The 21909-nt window shown below is 44.1% G+C and overlaps 1 protein-coding gene across 4 annotated transcripts in view; it reads right to left on the reverse strand.

The window, feature by feature from the left end:
- MOB3B (MOB kinase activator 3B) overlaps positions 1-21909 on the reverse strand; it is an 84977-nt gene that overhangs the window by 24989 nt on the left and 38079 nt on the right. For 3 of the 4 annotated variants that reach the window (XM_083185477.1, XM_083185484.1, XM_083185494.1), the window contains exons 3-4: positions 3419-3621; positions 2092-2217 (exon numbers count right to left, since the gene is read on the reverse strand). In XM_083185477.1, the coding sequence (XP_083041603.1) occupies positions 2107-2217; positions 3419-3621 (314 nt within the window). In that variant the 3' untranslated portion in view covers positions 2092-2106. The remainder of the gene's footprint in view (positions 1-2091; positions 2218-3418; positions 3622-21909) is intronic. The other variant, XM_083185503.1, reaches the window with a different exon arrangement.

The following is a 21909-nucleotide window of genomic DNA, read 5'->3' on the forward strand; positions in this document are numbered from 1 at the left end:
AAACAAACATGGATAATGTGCTTTTTTCTGTTATATTATATTATTAATAAAGCAGGTTGTATGGAATTATTTGATTGTAAGGCGGCTGCCTGTTATAGCTGTGCTGTACTGTCTGCATGGGAAATAGAAGGGGGGCCTAATGCTGCATATCTGTTTTAATTTCCCGTGTGTATGACAACAGCAATTAAGCCTGGTGTATATCATTAGAGACAATGGATTAGAAGCTCTGCCATGAGGCAATCAGTGAACAAGGGAATCAAGATAAATAGGTTATGGAAACCCTCTTTATGTGGTTACAGACTATAAGTGAATAATACAATTGTCTCCCATGCTTCTGAACTTAGGACCTTATTCTGGTACACGTAATGCTGTTTAAACACCGCCCGCACGAACGGCACCCCCCCCTTGCATGCAGAGTTACCCCACACGAGTGATTTGCAGCTTGCATGCGGGGTCGATATCATTCAATGGTCGCCGACCATCAAATTATTTCTACAGTGCTCGCAGACGTACGACACCTCTCAGGTGTCTTAAGCTGTGTACACATGGAGGCTATATATTGCTCAGTGTCTCCTTTTCATCAGTGACCTGAGATGGTCGCTGATGAAAGGGAACCTCTGCCGGGGGAGCTGCAGAGGGAATCAGCTGGTCACAGGAGAGCGATTATAACGGGGCTGAAAATGTGAGCCGGGGCACACTCCCATCACTGGCAATATGGTCGCCAGAGACCATATCACCAGCGATATCAGCCCATATCGCTGCCATGTGTACACGGCATTATATCTATGAACGCCCTGTGTGGGAAGCAGGTGGGCAGCTGACATCCGCTGATGTCAGCTGCCCACCCCCCAGACCCGCGTCACATGCGCATTAGCATGGGAACGCCTAGTGTGTTCATGGGACCGCCCATGAAACGTGGGGCGTTTCCATGGGCGTGACTCCTCACTGCCACCCCCCACACACACACACTGCTAGGTGTGAACAGGATGGTGAACTAGCAGTTCCCCATGCCTGCTCGCACCAAGCAGCTGCACATGCATATAAATGCTTATGCACAGTCGCTAAACATCACTCCCCCGTGCGCACGTACAGGGGGGGCCGCAAACCAGAATAACCTCCTTAATCTGTACACTAGGTTATACTGTATGCTTATTGTAACTAAAACTCCATACAGACTAGTTTTATCTCATTGAGGTTGATAGCAATCTCCTTATCCATACAGTATTCTGGCAAAAGCTACTGGTTCTGAACACAGACAGAGGCACAAACCCTCCTCCTTCCAATAAAGAATAGGGTACAAGGAGACGTGTCCATTGTACAGCTTAATTTACACAGGTTCCCCAGCCAACCAGAAGAAACAATGATCAGAATCACCAGCTTAATAAATGGCAGAATGTGGTTCAATGGAGTAGAACACACTAGAAAAAAAGATCTGAGCTACAATTTCTGATGACAAGCTCTGCAAGAAATAACAGTGGAATAAAGAGTTGACCATGAGATAACAGGTTTTATTCCAAGTCATCCTAAAATGCTATTTACTATTTTAATTGTCTCATGTACATGCACAGATTTTCACAATCCGGGCCTTTCTCACTCTCAAAAGTAATTTGAGATTGTGTGTTGACTAGAGGGTTTATACCAAGGTTGCTTTCTAGCAGGGCGATGTAGGGGGCAGGCCAGGGTGTGATGTGTATAGGGATGAGGCTCATTTTGGGAGGTTCTTTAGGGGGCATGGTAACAATGATTGCATCATCGTGGCCACACCCAGGCTGCACAATGCCAATGTAACAGGTGGGGCCACAATGCCGCAATCCTGCATCTGGTTTCCTCAGACTCTCCTGCCGAGAGTGGTTTGCTGTGGACTGTGCTGGACTTGCCCAACTTTCTGGGGTCGATATGGTAAGCAAGTATGGTTTATACTTAGCCTGTAGTGGTCATACAGAAGCATGAAATTGCCATGCATACTCTACAACTGCATTGGGCTTTCACAGACTATTAGATGACACAGCTGCATATTAATATGTTTGCTCTATTTACTACAAGATATACACATCCCCTTGCATGCGGCCGCACGTGTAAAAAAGGACACACCTTGAGGAAGATCTGCTAGGTTGAAACGCGTTGGTGGTTGTGGAGTCCCCTGCTACATGGCGTTTTGGACCTATGAACTATTGGACTTGGATGTGAGGATCTGACGGTGGTAAACCCGGGTATAATCTAAAAGGGCCAAACACGGTACCAGGCTTTTCATTTTTATTGAGTCATTGATTGTTTGAATAAATTGTCAAGTTTGCACGATGAGTTTGTATATTTTATATTCACATATCTGAGGAAAATTGGAGAACCTGAGGAGAATCCATTCTATGTGACCCCCTGACTATACGATTGAACTTGGCCTGAGTGAGGCCAAAGAAGGGTACGAAAGCTAATCTCATCACTTATATTGCACAGTAATATCTTTGTTGGTACGATCTGCACCATGAATTCCATTCTTCTCTGTTTTTGAGGTGAACCCAGGAAATAAAAGCAAGGAAGAATTGCAATTATCAAGGATATCTCTCCTGGGACATCAAATGTACACTTATCTTAATAGGAAGCGCTGGTTCTATTGTTTTATATTGATTATCTGTTTATGGTAGGAGGTGAGACTACTGGTACCTTGCTCCATCCATTTATATAGCAGGCGTGTTGACGCCTGCTCGGGGACATCAGCCACCCACCCCGAGCAGGGATCGACATGCCTAAGTTCACAGGGGAAGGGGGTGGGCTCCAGGCCACTGCCCGCCCCCTTTCCTCACAGCTCGAACCTTTTAGTGAGTGTGATACTCGCCAAAGGCGTTCACAAAGGGGGTTTGCACATGTGCATATTAGACCTCCACCTTTGAAAATGGATTGAATTGGCCCATGTATCTGTTCACTTTCTCTCTCCAAGGCTTAAGGTGCCCACACACTAGAACGATTTTTGGGCCGATTGGCCGATTTTCGATAAATCGGCCGATATATCGGACGATATTTACCGATAATCGGTCGAAAATCGGCCGATGCTCGCTCCCGTGGATCTTTTGCTAAATCTTCTGATCTTACGTGCTGCACAAAAGATCAGAAGATTTAACAAAAGATCCATAGGAACGCACACGGGATCTTAAGAAAAATCTTTGGTAAAGATGTGCGCTTGCCTGAAATCTTTTGTCCAGATCGGACAAAAGATTTGAAGGCTAATTTATGATCGCAGATCTTTCTAGTGTGTGGGCACCTTTAGTATACATGCCCCATAACCTGAATTCCTCCCCAAGACACATATAGATTTGCAATCCCATTTTGCTATTATAGAGAGTAATCTTTGAGATTACTGTGCAGCAATCATTATAATAGTGGTGTAAGGATATAAAAAAGACATAATGTATGTTCTCTCACTTACCAATGGTTCCAGTTCCTTGCGGTCTATCAGATTCAGTTCAGTCACAAAGTAGTAAAAGTGCTTGTAGCAGGTATTGACATGTGCTTCTGCTCCCATGATAATGATGCGGTCAAAGTGATGGATGTATACATGAACAAACACACGGAATAGCCTGCACAGGATCTTCTTACAGATCTGAAGGAAGTTCTTTGGGAAAGGGACTCCTATCAATGCAAGCAGATACAATGACACAATTATTACACCAAAAATACCTTCAGTTCGCCGATCCTTCCAGCAACATTACAGAAACATAAATAAACAACGCAAAGGTCAGTCAGCCTTTCACAGACTATTAGATGACACAGCTGTATATTAATATGTTTGATCTCTTTCTATTGTTTATTAGTAAGATATATTTATATAAAGATACATATTATATAAAGATACAATTATATAAACATCAGTTACGGATTGTAGTCAACATTTAGATCTTTATTGTTAATTAACAAACTCACACAACAAATATAGGACCTTATTCTGGTCCGTTCGCACGGGGTCCGATGTTTTGTTACTGCTCATTTCTGTGCATGTGCATACGCAGGGTGCGTGCACCCACTGCGAATAGTCGGGTCGCTGGGTGCACGCACCCAGTACAGCAAGCGGGGGGGGGGGCAATAGCATATGTGAATTTATGGCCCTGTGCGTTCTCATGCTAATGAGGCCAAGACGTGGCCAACGGGGCAGACCGCTCACCAGATGTCAGCTGCCCGCCCATTTCCTTCTGAACGTGCATGCATACATACTGTAAGAGTGCCTTAGACCACCCTTACATATGCGTGGACGTTTGAATGATGTGGGCGTTCCCCTGCATGCTGTGAATGGATGTTATGCAATACATCCATTTTGCAGCCAGTGCGAGGAAATGCGCCTTGAGAATGTTGGGCCGGTGTACCACCATTCGCAAGGCAGGGTTAGGTTGACTTGCAAGGATGCAAATACGCATCTGAGCAAATCAGCCAGAATATCCCCAGTAATTTCAGCAAACTCCCTTGAAGCAAAAGATCCAAGTACTGTACTTCAAAATGACCCGTCTTGCTTTAGATAATCCTAAACATTTATTCCATGGATGCTTTTTTTTTTACGATACCTCCCTTTCTGGTGTTGTGTGCAAGTGAGTAATCTGAAACACGCTGAGCAGTCATTTTAGTATTTAGTAAGAAATAGGATACGAGGGCTTTATATGGATGAATGAAGAGATTACTAGTATAATGAACTGATACTTTAGCGATACCTATGTATCTTTTGTTGAGAGGATGATTAAGCTTTACAAAAGACAACAATCTAAACAAATCTAATAAATCTTCATCCATGTCCTGTCATCACTTTATCCGAGTTACAATGGGATTGGTTCCAAAAGAGGAACAATAGCCTGAGACAAAACACACATTTCCTACACTGAGAACTACATATTGTCTGCTTGGCTTGCTAAACTTTGCTGTACAAGCAAAAACTCCTTTGATAATTAAATGAACACCGTTAATATAAAATCTTTAACAGTTTCAGCTGTCTTTGTACACGGTTTACTTCCTCACCCTCGCTCCCACCATTTTTTTTCTATCCCTTTTCTGCAGCAAACAACTGGACTGGATAAAAAGCATTAATAATACGGGGCAATGCACACGCTTATCACGTGCTCGTTTTCAGTAGAAGTCAATACAGAATTAGTTACTTGTCAGAAAACAATTTTATGAAACATGAAACGTCTCTGTGTAAGTAATGAGCTAAGAGTACTAACAGGATTGTGAATGTTACGGCAAAAATGATGAAGTCAGCAGAAAAAATAAGAGCAAAAAGAAACAAGACAGGTTCCAACACAGCTATTACTTTCACTGACTTACTCCATAAATCATAAAACAGTTCAATTCAAACTTGGTTAGGATGCAATGGAATAATGCTGACTATAAAAATTATATATGGCAACAATTCGATCTTTCCTCTAAACTAAAAAAGTGTCCACGTAGAGGTGTCACTGCTGGGTTTTTTTTTTTTCAATGCAAAAAGCATTTTGCTTGTAATTTACTTGCTAATATATTGACGTAAATAATAAATGTATTCCAATGTGTTGGATAACTGACGTTAGAAATAAAGTTGGTAGCACTCCAGTATCCCCTTCTAAAATTGGGAAATGACAATACTGACAATTCCAATTTTGCACTTGGTTTGCATTAAAGCCACTTTATTATTTGTCCCCGTCCCCAATGGCCGGGGGTTGGGCATGCGTGACTATGTGCATGTGCAAACCGCCAGAGTGATTGGCTTTGACGAGTTTACCTGATCGTTAATCACGAATATACGCTGCGTACAGATCTGTATCCGGGCCTATGTTCTGTATGGACATAGACTTCACAAACTGATTACATACAGCAGGTAGCCATATACCTCCACAAACATACTGGTTAAATACAGTAGCCACCATAGGCAAATCTAGAATTATGGTAATGGGTGGTCCCAGATCTAGACATAATAGGAGGGGGACCTTTGCGCGCGTAGCCGCGTGCCAAAAAGGAGGCGTGGCATCACAAAAAGGGGTGTGGTATTACACTTTAGACCATACACAGTAATGCCCATTACACATTTTAGCAAACTCCGTAATACCCATTACACATCAAGCCACACGCCGTAATGCCAATTACACATAAGGCCACACACCATAATGCCCATTACACATTGTGCCACACATCATGATGCCCATTACATACTATATAACAAACCGTAATGCCATTACATATTTGCCACATAAGTGCTGCTTACCTACGTGCTCATTGCTAGTGGGTTCTTGCTTGATGCCACCATAGTACCCATTACACATGATGCCACCATAGTACCCATTACACATGATGCCGCACACCATTGTACCCATTACACATGATGCCGCACACCATAGTACCCATTACACATGATGCCGCACACCATAGTACCTATTACACATGATGCCGCACACCATAGTACCCATTACACATGATGCTGCACACATAATGCCGCTTACACATGATGCTGCACACCGTAATGCCCCTTACACATTAAGCCACACATTATGCGTAATGCCCCCACATACCGTCACTTGTAGCGTCCCTTAAGCAATGCCCCCAAAAGTGCCACTTACTGTAAATTTTTGGTACTCTTTACTTAGAAGGGCGCCCACGATTTTGATCGTGGGCATCGTTAGTAAAAAATCTCGGGCATTGAATGCACTAAAAAATCGGGTGCGATCAACCGACGAGATGCCCGAGATTTCCCATAGGGAACAATGTTAAATGTCTCAATTGACCCAATTTTCCTGTTCAATGCCTCAATTGACCCGATTTTTCCATAGGAAACAATGTTAAATGGGCCACAGAGGCCAAATAGGCACCCTGAAGTGTATAATGGCCACCCGAATTGTTAACGCCACCCCACGATCAACGTCAACCCGATGCGTGGCGAGCGCAGCGAGCCCGCGAGGGGCGGCGGTACGCGTCCTACGACCTTTTCATACCCCCACTATCCACGTCGGCGTGGAGTTGAGAATAGAAAGTGTGGCGAGCGCAGCGAGCCACCGAGCCCGAAGCGTGGCGAGCGCAGCGAGCCCCGCGAGGGTACGCGGACAGCTGTGAAGCCTGTGAAGGTATCCACGTCCGCTCGCCACGCTTCGGGCTCGGTGGCTCGCTGCGCTCGCCACACTTTCTATTCTCAACTCCACGCCGACGTGGATAGTGGGGGTATGAAAAGGTCGTAGGACGCGTACCGCTGCGCTCGCCACGCTTCGGGTTGACGTTGATCGTGGGGTGGCGTTAACAATTCGGGTGGCCATTATTCACTTCAGGGTGCCTATTTGGCCTCTGTGGCCCATTTAACATTGTTTCCTATGGAAAAATTGGGTCAATTGAGGCATTGAACAGGAAAATCGGGTCAATTGAGACATTTAACATTGTTCCCTATGGGAAATCTGGGGCATCTCGTCTGTCGCATCGCACCTGATTTTTTAGTGCATTCAATGCCCGAGATGGCCGAGATGGGCGCCCTTCTAAGTAAAGAGTACCAAATTTTTATATGAGCCTTTGCTGCTGCTGCAGGGAGAGATAGAGAGCAGTGCAGCTGCTTCTATGGGGAGAGGAGCAGAGCGCAGCGCAGAGCACGCTCCCACTCCCCTCCTGGTGTTCCCTCTAGCCGAGTGGACATTTGAAATATTGTGCGCGCTGTTGTTGTGCGTGACGTCGGGGGAGCACGCCGGGCGCCGGAACCACATGATTAAAGGGGGGGGCGGGCTGAGGTAAAAGCGGGGAGAAGAATTGGAGCGGAAGCTGCAGGGGTGACAGTCATTGACAGCTGGGCAGAGAGCAGGGGGCTGCCCGGCTGTATTCAGAGCACTGCAGGTCACGGCTGTTTGAAATAATATCCCTTTCACAACAGAAAATGCAGGGATTTACCCAAGAATATGGTCCCAGGATCATGCAGGGACATTCCCAGGCTGACCCCTTATACACCAGCCTAGTCCCTGCATTTTCTGTTGTGAGGGGGAGAGACAACCACCTACCCCCCTTTCACCAACCAGCTATATCTTCGGAACCAACTGACCCATTTACATGAGACCAGTATCATATTGAAGAACTTTTGAGTTGGCTTCGAATGATTTTGGTCCCGTGAAACACTGGGCTGTTTGGTTCCAGAGAAATCTGCCCTCAAAGAGCATAAACAGTCATGAAATTACATTTAAGAAATTAAAAAAAAAAAAAAAAAAAAACGGTTTAACCTCAATATCCCTGGAACCAATTAACCCATATGGATCCAGCCTGGTATCAAATTGAAGGCCCAGCGATTTGGGTTCGACTGAGATCAACATCGAGCTTCAGTGATGCCGAAGGGGGAACTGGCAGCCTTTGAACTGGGTGGGGGTCGGAATTAGCGGGTCCCATGTTATTCTATAGGGAAAACGTTCCAGCTTTGCCTGGCAGTATCTACGGTTCCCAGGGGGCTAGAGACACGGGGCTGGGCTCGTTGGAAAGCTCCACCCCTCAGCTACAAAATGGGTCTAATGGGTGGTCCTGTGCACCCCCGGACCACCCCCTAGATTCGCCTATGGTAGCCACATGCCTCCACAAATAGCTTTTTAAGTACTGTAGCATTCTACAGCTACTGGAAAAGCGGGGGAGGATGTCCTGACCAAGAGTCATCCTCCACCAGTCCTTGGCAATTAATACCCACCACTCCACCCTACCACTTGGCACCACTGCTTCCATTCCACTCCCTGCTTGCTTGCTTCTGTCACCTCCTGTATCTCTCACTACCTTCTTCCTCTGTAGCTCTTATACCCTCTCCACCTCTCTCCACGTGGTGGCACATCTCTGATCGGGTCCCAGTGCTAGGGCAGATCTGGTGGCAGTTTAACCCTTTGAGTGCCAACATGTCTGTGAAAAATGGGCAAAATATCCGTTGAAAATGCCAACGGCGCTCACATTTGTTATATAAATTCAAATACAAAATGTTGTGTAAATGGTGGTAATTATGATGAATAGAAATGATTGCTTGCCAATTTTCACACCAATTTTGACAAATTCACTTGGCACCCAAAGGGTTAAACTTTAAGAGAATTGTGTCTTGACCAGCAGACAAGTGGCGTTATATAATACCACTGTATAGTGTACTGCCCCACTGCTTTACAGGCAATTACGGGAACATGATAGACAACTATAAGAATTGGGGACCCCTTTGTCACTGGGCACCGTGTGCAGCCACACAAATGAAAATTAATATCTACTAATAATGACTATCAATACCCCTTTTATACCAGAACGCCTGGTCGCACTCAGGTTTTTGTACCCAGCTTCAAGCCGGGTGAAACCCAGCGTTTGATCCCTTTTACACCCCCCAGCACTAAGGTAATCTGCTGGGCTGCCCCCAGCCCCCCCAGCCCTTGTCTGGGAGGTGAATGGATGCTGCACACAGGCATCCATTCACCTCCTCCGCTGCAGCCGCTGCTGTCTGCAGAGTATAGCAGACAGCAGCGCAGGCTGTCTGTGCCCCCCCCCCCCCCCCTGCAGATGCTGCGATCAGCAGGTTGTACGTCCCCCATTGATGTAAATGGGAGCAGGGTCGGATGACCCAGCGTACCCATTTACACCACCCTCTACCCAGGTCCTAGCCGTGTTCTACCCAGGTCAGGACCTGGGTAGAAGTCCCGTGTAAAGGGACACGGCGTGTCCCATTTACACTGCAGCTGACCCGGGTCTGACCTGCCGAAGACCCGGGGTTTTGCAGCGGTGAAAATGGGTATAATTTATTTTTCACAAAAGTAGAATTCGGAGCCCCAAGTCTGGTCTTCCACCCTCAATGCACATGTGCAAGCCTGCTAGAAAGTGTCTGGTTTGAGTGGGGAAGTTGTACAGGTCATTGTATAGCTGCCAGCAGGTACCACCTGCAGGTTGAGCTTCGCTCTGCTGTCCTGGCAAAGTTTGATAGGAAAACTTACTATCACTGTATATTGTTAAAGAGATCCCTTAGTGTTTTATTGTGTTCCTAACCACATACAAATATGACATCCACATGTTACTGCTATGCTTATACAGGAAGAAAGCACACACACTCACTGGGGCACAGTGCTAAAGCCACAAAAACGCCATTTGCCATTCTTTATACTCACAAGATACTTTCATTATGTTGGTCATTTGCGGTATACTTTGTACTTTAGTGTTATAAAATGTATATCTTTTATGTATTCTGTAGGTTTCAAAAGTCAAAATAATATTTTTACACAAATGTATTGACAAAATAAAAGTCTATATAGCTCACAACTGTGCAGAACCGGCAATAAATAGGTCACAAAAGCCATTATACACAGGTAGAAACACACAATGTTGTCAACCTGTTAGATTGTTGTTAGCATAGAAATGAGATCCATAATATGGGATCAGGCCACAGTAACTTGCATCTGACTGTATTGCTGCACCTGCTGAGCAAGACAACATACATAATCTGAGGACACAAGTGGGGGCTCCACGAACACATTAAAAGTAATGCTGAGATGCTTTGTGCTTAGCGTGTGCCTGGCAAAATAAAGAAGGTTAATCTGCGATTATACATTGTCTACAGCTTCTTAGTACTCCAACTGAGTCAGTGCAAGAACACAAACATTCTGCAGTCTAGAAATGGTTGTACAGCAGACTGAAAGATGTTCACAGAGGTCAAATTGATGGTATATAATATACAATAAATATATCACTGTATGGTTACAAAAAATATACAAGGAATCCTCACTCGGAGACATTCAAAAGGAATAAACAAGGTTGTAGTTATGCCGTAGATGACAGGGCTAGAGTGTTGGGTTCATAATATTAAGGCAAAACATATGGTTCAAAGAGTATTTCAGAAATTAAATAACTTCAAAAAGGTATCCGGATGTCTGACAAACAATTGGGGTTATTCAGACTTGATCACACAATTGAGAATTTGCAGGCCAGGCGATAATCGTAGACTATGCATGCACACGGCTCTTCATCCCCCGATTATATCCTGCTACTTTCTTTTTACATTTTAATGAAACAACAGCATGCAGATAGATATGTTGACTGTAATATTATATAAAGCAATATATTAATATACTGTACATACAGACCGATGTTAATATAGGTGGTGTTCCAATTACAGTAACCAAGAACATCGTATTGGAACATATGACATAAACACATAGGGCCTTATTCTAGTTTACTCTTTCTGACTACATCCTTCTTAGATGGACAAAACCATGTGCACTGCAGGTGGGGCAGATGTAACTTGTGCAGAGAGCATTAGATTTGGGTGCGGTTTTACTTCAAAGTGAGATCTATATTGCAGTGTAAAAATGAAGCAGCCAGTATTTACCCTGCACAGAAACAAAATAACTCACCCAAATCTAATTATCTCTGCACATTTTACAGCTGCCCCCCTGCAGTGCACATGGTTTTGTCCATCTAATACCCCTTTTACACAAAAACGCCGGGTCGCACCCAGCTTTTGAGACCCAGGATCAAGCCGGGTGCGACCCGGCGTTTTGTCACTTTTGCAACGGTGCCCCCTCCCGCCGCCGCTTGGAGATGACATCATCTCCAAGCTCCGATCGCCGCCGCCGGGACCCGGACCGCTGCGCTGGCGGCAAACTCAGCACTAAGGTAATCTGCTGGGCTGCCCCCAGTCCCCTGCACCCCCCAGCCGCCGTCCAGGAGGTAAATGGATGCTGCACACAGGCATCCATTCACCTCCTCAGCTGCTTCCGCTTCTGTCTGCAGAGTACAGAAGACAGCAGCGCAGGCTGTGTGTGACCCCCCCCTCCCCCCGTCCAACCTGCGGTAGAAGTCCCATGTAAAGGGACACGGCGTGTCCCATTTACACCGCCGATGATCCGGGTCTAACCCGCCGCTGACCCGGGTTTTTCGGCGGTGTAAAAGGGGTATAAGAAGGATTTTGTCAGAAAGAGTAAACTAGAATAAGGCCCATAGAGAGGGATTCAATCCCGGCCGTTATTTCCAATCGATCTATTCAACGTTCTTTTTTTTTCTGACTTTCAGAAACATGCAAAGTCGAAAAAGAAATGGATGTGCAAATTTACATCTTTTTCCAGGGAACTGGGTGTTAATTTGCACATTTAGCATCTGTTTCTGGACTCTAAATTTAGGCTTTTCAAAGAGCCGAATCTGCAGTGGCGAGTGTGGGCTGAAAACTGCCAGGATTTAATACAGCTTCAGTATCCCTTATCCAAAATGCTTGGGACCAGAAGAATTTTGGATAACGGATTATTCAATATTTTGGAATATTTTATATTTGAATGAGGTATCTTGCATTTATGTTGTATAGCACATCAAACACATGAAATGCACACAAATATATTTTATTTGTGCATTAAACAAGGTTTAAAATCATTAAACAAAGTTTGTGTACAATCTCAGACACTGAATTTGAATGCCAAGAAATCATTTTCTCACACATATTTAGTGCCAGTTACATGTTATTTCCCCAGTAGTGCCAGTTACATATTATTGCCCTAGTAGTGCCAGTTACATGTTATTTCCCCAGTAGTGCCAGTTACATGTTATTTCCCCAGTAGTGCCAGTTACATATTATTTCCCCAGTAGTGCCAGTTACATGTTATTTCCCCAGTGGTGTTGTTACAGATGTAACTAGTAGGTTTTTAGCAAAAAATAAAAAAATAAAAGTACATTTTGGAGACTATGGTTTTCAGAATAATTTGGATAACAAATATTTGGATAAGGGATACTCAACCTGTAGTTATTTTCAAAGATATACACAACTTACACTATCTAGAAGAGAAAATGGTATTAAAATGGAGCACCATTAGTAAGAACTTCAAAATTATACCACGTTGTCAGTTGGAATAATCTTTTCAATGCTTCTTTAATTGTTATTGAACAAATATGAACATAAGGCATCCGTACTCTATAAAACTTGTCATTTGTCATTCTGAATTGGCATTTTAACCCAATCCATCATAAAAATGTGATGAACTCTAGGGTGTACTAGGTTTAGTGATGTAGCTAGCAAGGCCCTGAGGTTTGAGGATGATAACCGTATATTTCTAGGACTTTCCGGGAAAATGCAGGTGTGCACAAGCATTTGAAGGGAAGTCATGTGACACCAGCTCCAGGCCACGATCAGCCTGTTTCTATCACACCTGCCAAGAAAGTCCTGGGCTACGCACTGACTGCACGCACTGGAAAACTCAATCAATGGTGAGCGGCTTGCATATGGATTTGCTGCTGATTGCCGATCTGTGTAATTTTTTAAACCCATTCATAAGCCTTGCACAGCAATTTGCTGCATCACACGGTGCAGGATTTCATTCTGGCTGGTTGGCAATTACCTGATCACAGGCTCTACAAATTAGCAGCCAATGATCAGGTCTGAATGACCTCCAATATCCATGTCGACACAATCAAAGGGTTGACGTGGCTATGACCCCCCTATGACCCCCATAGAGGGAGAATAGAATAGGTGGTGAGCATAGCGAGCCACTGTGCCCGCAGCGTGGCGAGCGCAGCGAGCCTGCAAGGGGCTTCGATGTGCTCCCCCCGCTGTATGAGTCCGGGCAGTCAGGATCCTGACTGTCTGGGTCCTATACCACACCCAGATGAATAATAGTCTCCTAAGAAAGATCTACCAAGGGGTGTGGTATGGGGCTCTGTCAGTGGGGATCCTGACAGTCAGTATCCCGACATTTGGATCCCGACTGCCAGTGCTCCAACAGTGGGGAGAGCACAAAGAAGCCCCTTGCAGGCTTGCTGCGTTAGCCATGCTACAGGCCCGGGGCTCGCTACAGGTTCTATTCTCCCTCTATGGGGGTCGTGGACCCCCACAAGGAAAAATAGCCCCATGTGAGTCTGGATTCCCCTTGTCGCAGCACTGGCAGAGCAGCTGGCAGGCTGAGGTGACCTGACATATGCTGGATTGCTGTACTAGTAGAAAAATAGCCTGCTTGCCTCTGCATATGATTAAACGCAATCTGTTTATTTTTGCTCCTGGTTTCTTTAGTTGTTTTTTTGCATCTTTGATATAAATGAAAATAAATATTAATACATTTGAATTAGAAATGTACGCTGGTTTCTTTTTTTGAATAGTTATTATAAACTTGTGTTATTTCCTGATTTCTTTGCTATTACTGGAGGCACAACATCCCGCTGAACAGCTGCTTTCACAAAGCTATTTGTTATACAATGGTCTGTGGGCTGGCGCTGGAAGATGATCTCAAGCGCTGCCTCCACTGATGTCACACCCATGGTAGGGATTGCAGTGGATAAGGGTCACAAGCTGGCTCACAACCAGGTTAGAAGCGAGTACAAAATCCTGAGTGTGACATGGCTATTTGGTATAAAATCGGTATTAGTAATTAGAAATGTTTAGAGGTCTATAAATTTACATTAAACACATAAAGTGCAGTGGTATCCGGTTGATAAGTCTACAGTGCCTATGTTGACACCAAAATGTTGACATACAAAAGGTCAACATTGAGAAAATGTCGACATGCAAAAGGTTGATATTAACAAAAGGTCAAGAGTCAATAGTTCAACATTTGCAAAGGTCGTCCCAAGCAAAAGTCGACACCTGAAAAGGTCAACATGATTTTTTTGCCCCTTTTTTTCCTTAATTTTGGGGATTTATTCATACTTAAACATCCACATGGACTCTGATTGGAACAATAAAGTGCCCAATGTATTTAGAGAGGTGACTCATGGGAGGGTAAGCACTACACTATTTAGAGGTCCACGTCGATAGATGTCAACATTTACACTGAATTTGTTTTGTAAACTCATGTTGACTTTCCTTTTGTCAAGGTTGATCTTTTGCATTTCGCTATCACTGGGTATCTATAGAAAACATTGGTAATACTATTTTCTCTTTTTTAAAGCAGCCATTCTTTGACAGTACAGCTTGTAATGAGAAGCACTCTCAAAGTGCTTTATTTTATTCAGTAGCAAACATTTGGCAAATGTGTTCTTTCAATTAAAGAAGACATTGGTATTCTATCACTGAAGGCATTGGTGCCAAATATTACGCTCAGTCTGAAAACACAGACAGGTGTTGAAAAATAGATATTCTTTTTTTCCTAAACATCACTTAGCACAGAGTATTCTGAGAAACGACAAATAGATGCATGAATTGTTTTGTCTTTCAAACTACAAGAGCAAACACAGTGTGAGACAGGCGGCAGCTTATCCATATGAACTGTGTTTATGTTCACAGTTGCAGCTTTTGTAAAAGCTTGCAAGCACTGTGCAACTAGGAAAAGTGTTGCAAATTGGCTATGCTCTACAGGGCATTGCTCATGTTTAGATTGGAAATACATAGACTATTTAGCAACACCTTGACATGCCCCATGCCCACAATCTGCAGCTTTTACAGTCACCAGTCAAGGTATGGAATCTGGCCCTTATCCGGATCTGATCGCAGAACAAATTTGTTCTCAAAATGGGCAAAACCATGTGCACTGCAGGTGGGGCAGATGTAACATGTGCAGAGAGAGTTAGATTTGGGTGGGGTGTATTGAAACTGAAATCTACATTGCAGTGTAAAAATAATGCAGCCAGTATTTACCCTGCATGGAAACAAAATAACTCAAAATCTAACTGTCTCCATACATGTTACATCTGCCCCACCTGAATGCGTCTAGTGGTATCTGGCACCAAGGCGTTAGCAGCAGATCCCAGAAGTACTGTAATTAGTTATGAGGTGGTTCGGACTCCCTGTAGAACATTGCCCAGAGCGTAACACTAACTCTGCTGGTTTGCCTTCTTCCCATATTGCATCATGGTGCTATTGCTTCCCCAGGTAAATAATGTACATGCACCTGACACTTCACATGATTTAAAAGGAAATGCAATTCATCAGACCAGGACATCCTCTTCTATTTCTCCATTGTCCAGTCCTTAATTTATGTGTGTGAGGTGCTTTCAGCAGTGGAAAGGGATCAGCTCAGCATGTGCACTCTGACCAGTCTGTGGCTGCAGAGCCCCATAAGCAGCAAGCTGTGATGCACTGCGTGTTCTGACACCTTGCTATCATAACCAGCATGAACATTCCAGCAATTTGTGCAACAGTAGCATTCTGTGGGATCAGACTAGACAGGCCAGACTTCTCTCCCCACTCACATCACCCATAACTGTGTCTCCAGATGTTCTTCCTTGGAACACTTTTAGTATGTATTATCCACTGCATACTGGAAACACCCAACAAGTCCTGCTGTCTTGGCGACGCTTGGACAGAGTAGTCTAGCCATCACAATTTGGCTCTAGTCCAGTTGCTCAGATGCTTCCATTTGCCCATTTTTCCTGTTTCCAGCACAGCACCTTTAAGCACTCACTTGCAGACTCAGGGCCGGCGCTACCCACTCAGCAGCTCCTGCAAAGCAGAGAGGCGCCATGCTGAAAAGGCACTGTCTCTCTCCCTGATCTGCTAAAGCTGCCTCAGCCCTCACTGTCACTGCCTCCTGCACGCCGCCTGCAGTGCCTGTCTGACTGCGGGCGGACGTCAGTATAAACAGCTGCTCCCTGCACCGCGAGTGCACACAGCCTGCATGCCGCCCGCAGTGCCTGTCTGACAGCGGGTGGCAGTTTGGAGAGGCTGAGCAGCTCCCTGCACCGCGCATACTGTGTTCCTCCTGCTACCTGCCCCCCTCTTCCTCACGGACACTTACACTGAGGCATGTAGCGCTGTCTGTGAATGACTGGATGACATGTCATGTCCGGATCCGCCCCCTACCCATTGCTGTCAGCTGTCAATCAAATGACGAACAGGCAGCAGCGCCACCTCCCCTTTCTTCCCTCTTCTCAGTGTGCTGTGCCAGTGCCACTGCCAGTCCTCAACACTCTGCCCCCTCTATCTCCTCCCCTCTTCTTCCATCTCTCCCCTCCTTTCCCCCTCAGTCATGAGGGGTGGTCATACACGCTGTAATAGCAGCGTGTGATGCGATGTGCACACCTGCGGGCATTGCATCGCACAGTACAAAAAGTATGTGCTGCACATACTCTTTGTACTGCTTTCGGATCGCATCGCACACACATTGCATGCATGCCGTGCAATGCAATCTAGCCCATAACGTACGCGATTCTCGCAGTGTGTATGGGCACCTTTAGTGCCTGCAACATTTTGCGGACACAGCACTGAGATGGTGTATGCATACATGTACATGCACCCGAGATCCTCCATAAGATCGCATGTTGCATAAGCTCTCACAATCGGGCTGCAGCTTGTTGCAATGGCAATGTGAAAGAGCGCAAAATTTATGGTTTGCAGGAGGGCGCCGGACACCCTAGCACCGGCCCTGTGCAGACTAATATACACTTATTGACACGTGCAATTGTAATGAGATAATTCAGTATGCAATTCACTGATCAATAGTTTTTTGAACTACAGTAGTTACTCAGGATTTGAGAATTTTTCACAATGGTAGTATTAGTATAAAGTCACAGATAAATCATAATAATGATGGTACAGGTCAGTCATATTGGACCTGTCTTTACCTTTTTATATGGACTGTACACTTTGCTCACAGTAGCTTAGCATATGTGATGCTTAGCAAAGCAAATGCAGGAGGATGTACATACAACCCACTTTCTTCATTTACAGTTGTTAAAACTGCAATGCCGTCACAATTTAGGATGAACAGCGCGATCATCGGTCACAATGTTCATCTGCAACTGCAAGCCTGGGTAAGTTGGGCCTCAAGCAGGCTAGCAGTCACTGCAAAGCTTCAAACGGGCACTGAAAACTCACCTATTCATCAAAGCGTACCCTTCCGCTGCATAAACTAGTCCTGAGGCTGGTTCGCCAACCCCCTACCTGCTTACATCCTGCTATCAAGCCACCACCCACTTGTTTGCACCTCTTGTAATCTGTCTGTCTCCCCTTCCTACTAGATTGTAAGCTCCTCCGAGCAGGGCCCTCTTCCCTCCTGTTGTCAAAGCCCTCTTCGCTTCACATTTCACTCACAACTTTCCCATACTCAAACACTCAGGGCCTTATTCTAGTTCACTCTTTCTGACAAAATCCTTCTTAGATGGACAAAACCATGTGCATTGCAGGTGGGGCAGATGTAACATGCAGAGAGAGTTTGATTTGGGGAGTTATTTTGTTTCTGTGCAGGGTAAATACTGACTGCTTTATTTTTACACTGCAATATAGATCTCACTTTGAAGTAAAACCCCACCCAAATCTAATTATCTCTGCACAAGTAACATCTGCCCCACCTGCAGTGCACATGGTTGAAGAGAGTGAACTAGAATAAGGCCCTCAGTGACCATCTTTGTCCGCATATTCATCTCCTTCATTGGCCTCAAGCCTCTAGTTGTATATTAATTGAGTCCTCCCTACTTACATTTAAGCTGTAATGTGTATTGAACTGTGGCGCTCTTTATTTGTACTGTATTTTTCTTATTTATTCATTGTAATGCTAAGTTTTGTCTCCCTGGACTGTTCCTTTGCATGGTACTGCGGAACACTTGTGGCTCCTTATAAATAAAATTATAATAATAATAATTGCAAGTCCAAAGAAACTGCATAGGCGGCACAGTCCTTGGCCTCACCACAGACAGTTAACAGCAGCGACAATGAAGCAGAGTTGTTCACATTTCTGAGATGTGATCGCAGGACCCGCTCTGCATATGAGTAGTTTCCCCATAATCAAGAAACTGGTACAGTAATTCTCTGACGTGGGTGCGGGGGATGGGCAGTTGATATCAGCGCCCATAGACACCACAAAGGTGTTTTAGAGTTGCGAGCGCTGGAGAAATTATTTGATGTAAGCCGCCCACTGAATGAAATCTGTAAACATCCATTTGCAGCCATGCAGGGGACTGCGCTGTGCAAGGGGGGAGGCAGCAGACGGGTTGCGCCTGGCGGACCTTGTGAGGCAACCAGTATAATCTCCATAATGCGAGTCACCCAGTGAAAGCTATGATGTCCATTTCCACATTGAACACCTATACTTGATTAAACCAGAAAATTTACAGTTGCTGCAAAACAGTAATACTTGCCTTGCGGTGCCCTGCGCCATCCTAGTTATGGCCCTGCTTATAGTGTACTTGGTATTTAGGATTATTGTTTTGTCGTGGCTAAGTAGCAAAGTCCATGCCACTAAATGGGGCTGTTTGGCAAGATCTGAGGATAAGTGTATGTTGAAACATATATATAGATATATTATAGGGAGGAGAGAAGGACAATAGTGCCAACAATAATACATGTATAAGAGTGATGTGGAGGGTAAGAACACATGGTTGCAATAAAAGAAAAATGTCATGTTACATAGTTTGAGTTGAGGACAAAAGTTACAGTACTCTTATGGGACCTGCACACTGTCCAACGAGCGTGCTGAGTAAAGCTACTTTACTCAGAACGCCCGGTCTCTCTCAGCACACAGGGGGTTATTTTGGTTCACTCTTTCTGACAAATTCCTTCTTAGATGGACAAAACCATGTGCACTGCAGGTGGGGTAGATGTTACTTGTGCAGAGAGAGTTAGATTTGGGTGGGGTTTTACTTCAAAGTGAGATCTATATTGCAGTGTAGAAATAACGCAGTCAGTATTTTCCCTACACAGAAACAAAATAACTCACCCATATCTAATTCTCTCTGCACATTTTACATCTACCCCACCTGCAGTGCACATGGTTTTGTCCATCTAAGAAGAGTTTGGCAGAAAGAGTGAACCAAAATAACCCCCACAGTGCAGCAGCGCTCTGTGTGCACAGCGAGGTGTCAGGGGCAGTGTTCTCCATTGAGAAAACTGGCTCCGACTGATTAAACACTGCTGGATTCAGACCAGCGGGGACGCGCATTTAAATCGCTGTGTGGTCCACACACACAGTGATTTACATATGTTTTCAGGGGTTTTCTGAGCTATTTATTAAAAGAATAGGTAAGAGAAAATGAATGGTGACTGCAAAAAATTCAACAATTCTATTAGACAGAGTAGAAGGGACAACCAAAATAATATTGGGTACACAAATAGCTCTGACAACACAGATATCCAATCAGAGAAGGACACAATAGTGACAAGTTCACAACAATAAATAATAAAAAATGATGCAGTTAAAGGAGGAAAATGGAAACAAAGGCCATTTTCACACAGCGTCAACTTATTTTTTTTTTTCAAAAATAATTTTTATTAAGGATTGAGCATTATAGTAATATAATCAACAAGATGCAGTTGTATTTGTTACAGCAGAGAGATACAATATAAATACAAAGTACATTAGGGTACACTGTGATTCCTATTCAGTCTTTCTCGTACAGACAAGATATCAGAGATCCGGACGAAACACGGCCCGAGGACCTCAAAAGTATAAGGCAGCTTTTGGTGTGGTGAGAGGTCTATCGGAGCATCGCCCAATAGATTCCTAGTTTCATACCATTGTGTGGACCTAAAACATTTATCGATCTGTATTTTAAGATCACTTGATAAGGAATCAATAAAACCCCCCCACATTTGGAAAAAAAATTCTGTGCGTTCTTCCTTCTGAAGGGATGTCTCTACCCACTCCATGTGAAAGATATGGAAAAGTTTCGCCCTGAACAGCGGAATGATTGGAGGGTCCGCGTGAATCCACTGATTTGCGGGCCACTGCTGAGATTATAAGCAGCATTTTCTTTCTATCAGGTAATATCGGTGTGTTGGGAGGGGATGCGCCCAGCAAGGCCCATTCTGCTGTCAAGGGAAGGCTATTTAATAGGTAGGTCATTGAGAATCCCCGCACCTGTTTCCAAAATCGTGATATGAGAGGACAGTCCCACATGCAATGTTTAAATGTTGCTCCCGGACTGCTGCATTTTGGGCAGGTGTCGGAAAGACCTATGACATAGCGTCTATGTGGGGAGAGGTAGTCGTTATGGTAAATATTGTAAAACATTTCCCTGTACATGGAGGAGAGCAGTGTCTTCCAAGAATAATAGAATGAGCATAGCAAATGTATTGAGTATTGAGGAAAGATCTGCATCCACGTAGATATGCCTGTTCGTATAGAGTCTAGGGCAACTGGGGTGTGTAGTATTTGGTAGTAGGTCGAAATCTTCCCGATGTAGGTCTAAATAGGAGCGTATCTAAGGCATTGTCTTATCAGTAGGCGAAAGATATTTTAGGACTGAGCTCGCGTAGTGTTGAGTTGATACAGGGCCAAAGCCTGCGAACGGGGTAACGTATATTTTTCAGCCATATCTTGGACCCTTAAGGGAGCTGATGCTCCATCATTTACTAGGGGCTTAACATATCTAATTCCTTTGTTTTTCCATGATTAAAAAGGATGTATTGCCTGACCGTCTTGAAATTCTGGATTTTCCGTTAATGATAAAAATAATGAATGGTGACTATTTCTATTATGTTTGTTTCTTGTGTGGTGCCAAGCCGTTTGTAGAAGGGGATTTTGAGCTATTGAAGGTGTGATCTCCTGTTTATGGTAATGTAGGAATGATAATAAGTATAAAGGTGCTCATGCACGGTACAATTATTGTATGCAATTTGGACTAGATTACATTGCATCGAACATATGTTTTGCAATGCAATGTGATGCAATCTAGTCCAAATTGCATACAATAATTGTACCGTGTATGGGCATCTTAAGTGAGGTAAAAAAGATTGGTGCATCAACTTATTTTAACTGTTGTTAATTAACTAGCAGCAAAGCAGAGTACACAGTTTTGATGACAAAACTAGAATGAGACAGCTTGTGATGTGACCTGAATGTGTCAGTGTAACATTTTCTGAAAGTTTAAAATGATACCAGAAGCAGAATTGTAAGTGTAACCATTTAACCATGACTCCTTTAATCCTTCACTCTAGCCAATTTACATATCTTCCATAACCATTTTATACTTCTTTCGGAAGTTTTTAATAGTATTGTGATTTGGTTTGGTATGTGTATAAATCTATTAGGAGTGGATTAAGTACATTCAGTCACTATAAACTCAACTGAAGCAATAAACTATGTTATGTTACTTTATCAG

Source organism: Crinia signifera, chromosome 1 (assembly GCF_055691185.1).
Source record: "Crinia signifera chromosome 1, ASM5569118v1, whole genome shotgun sequence".
Lineage (NCBI taxonomy): Eukaryota > Metazoa > Chordata > Amphibia > Anura > Myobatrachidae > Crinia > Crinia signifera.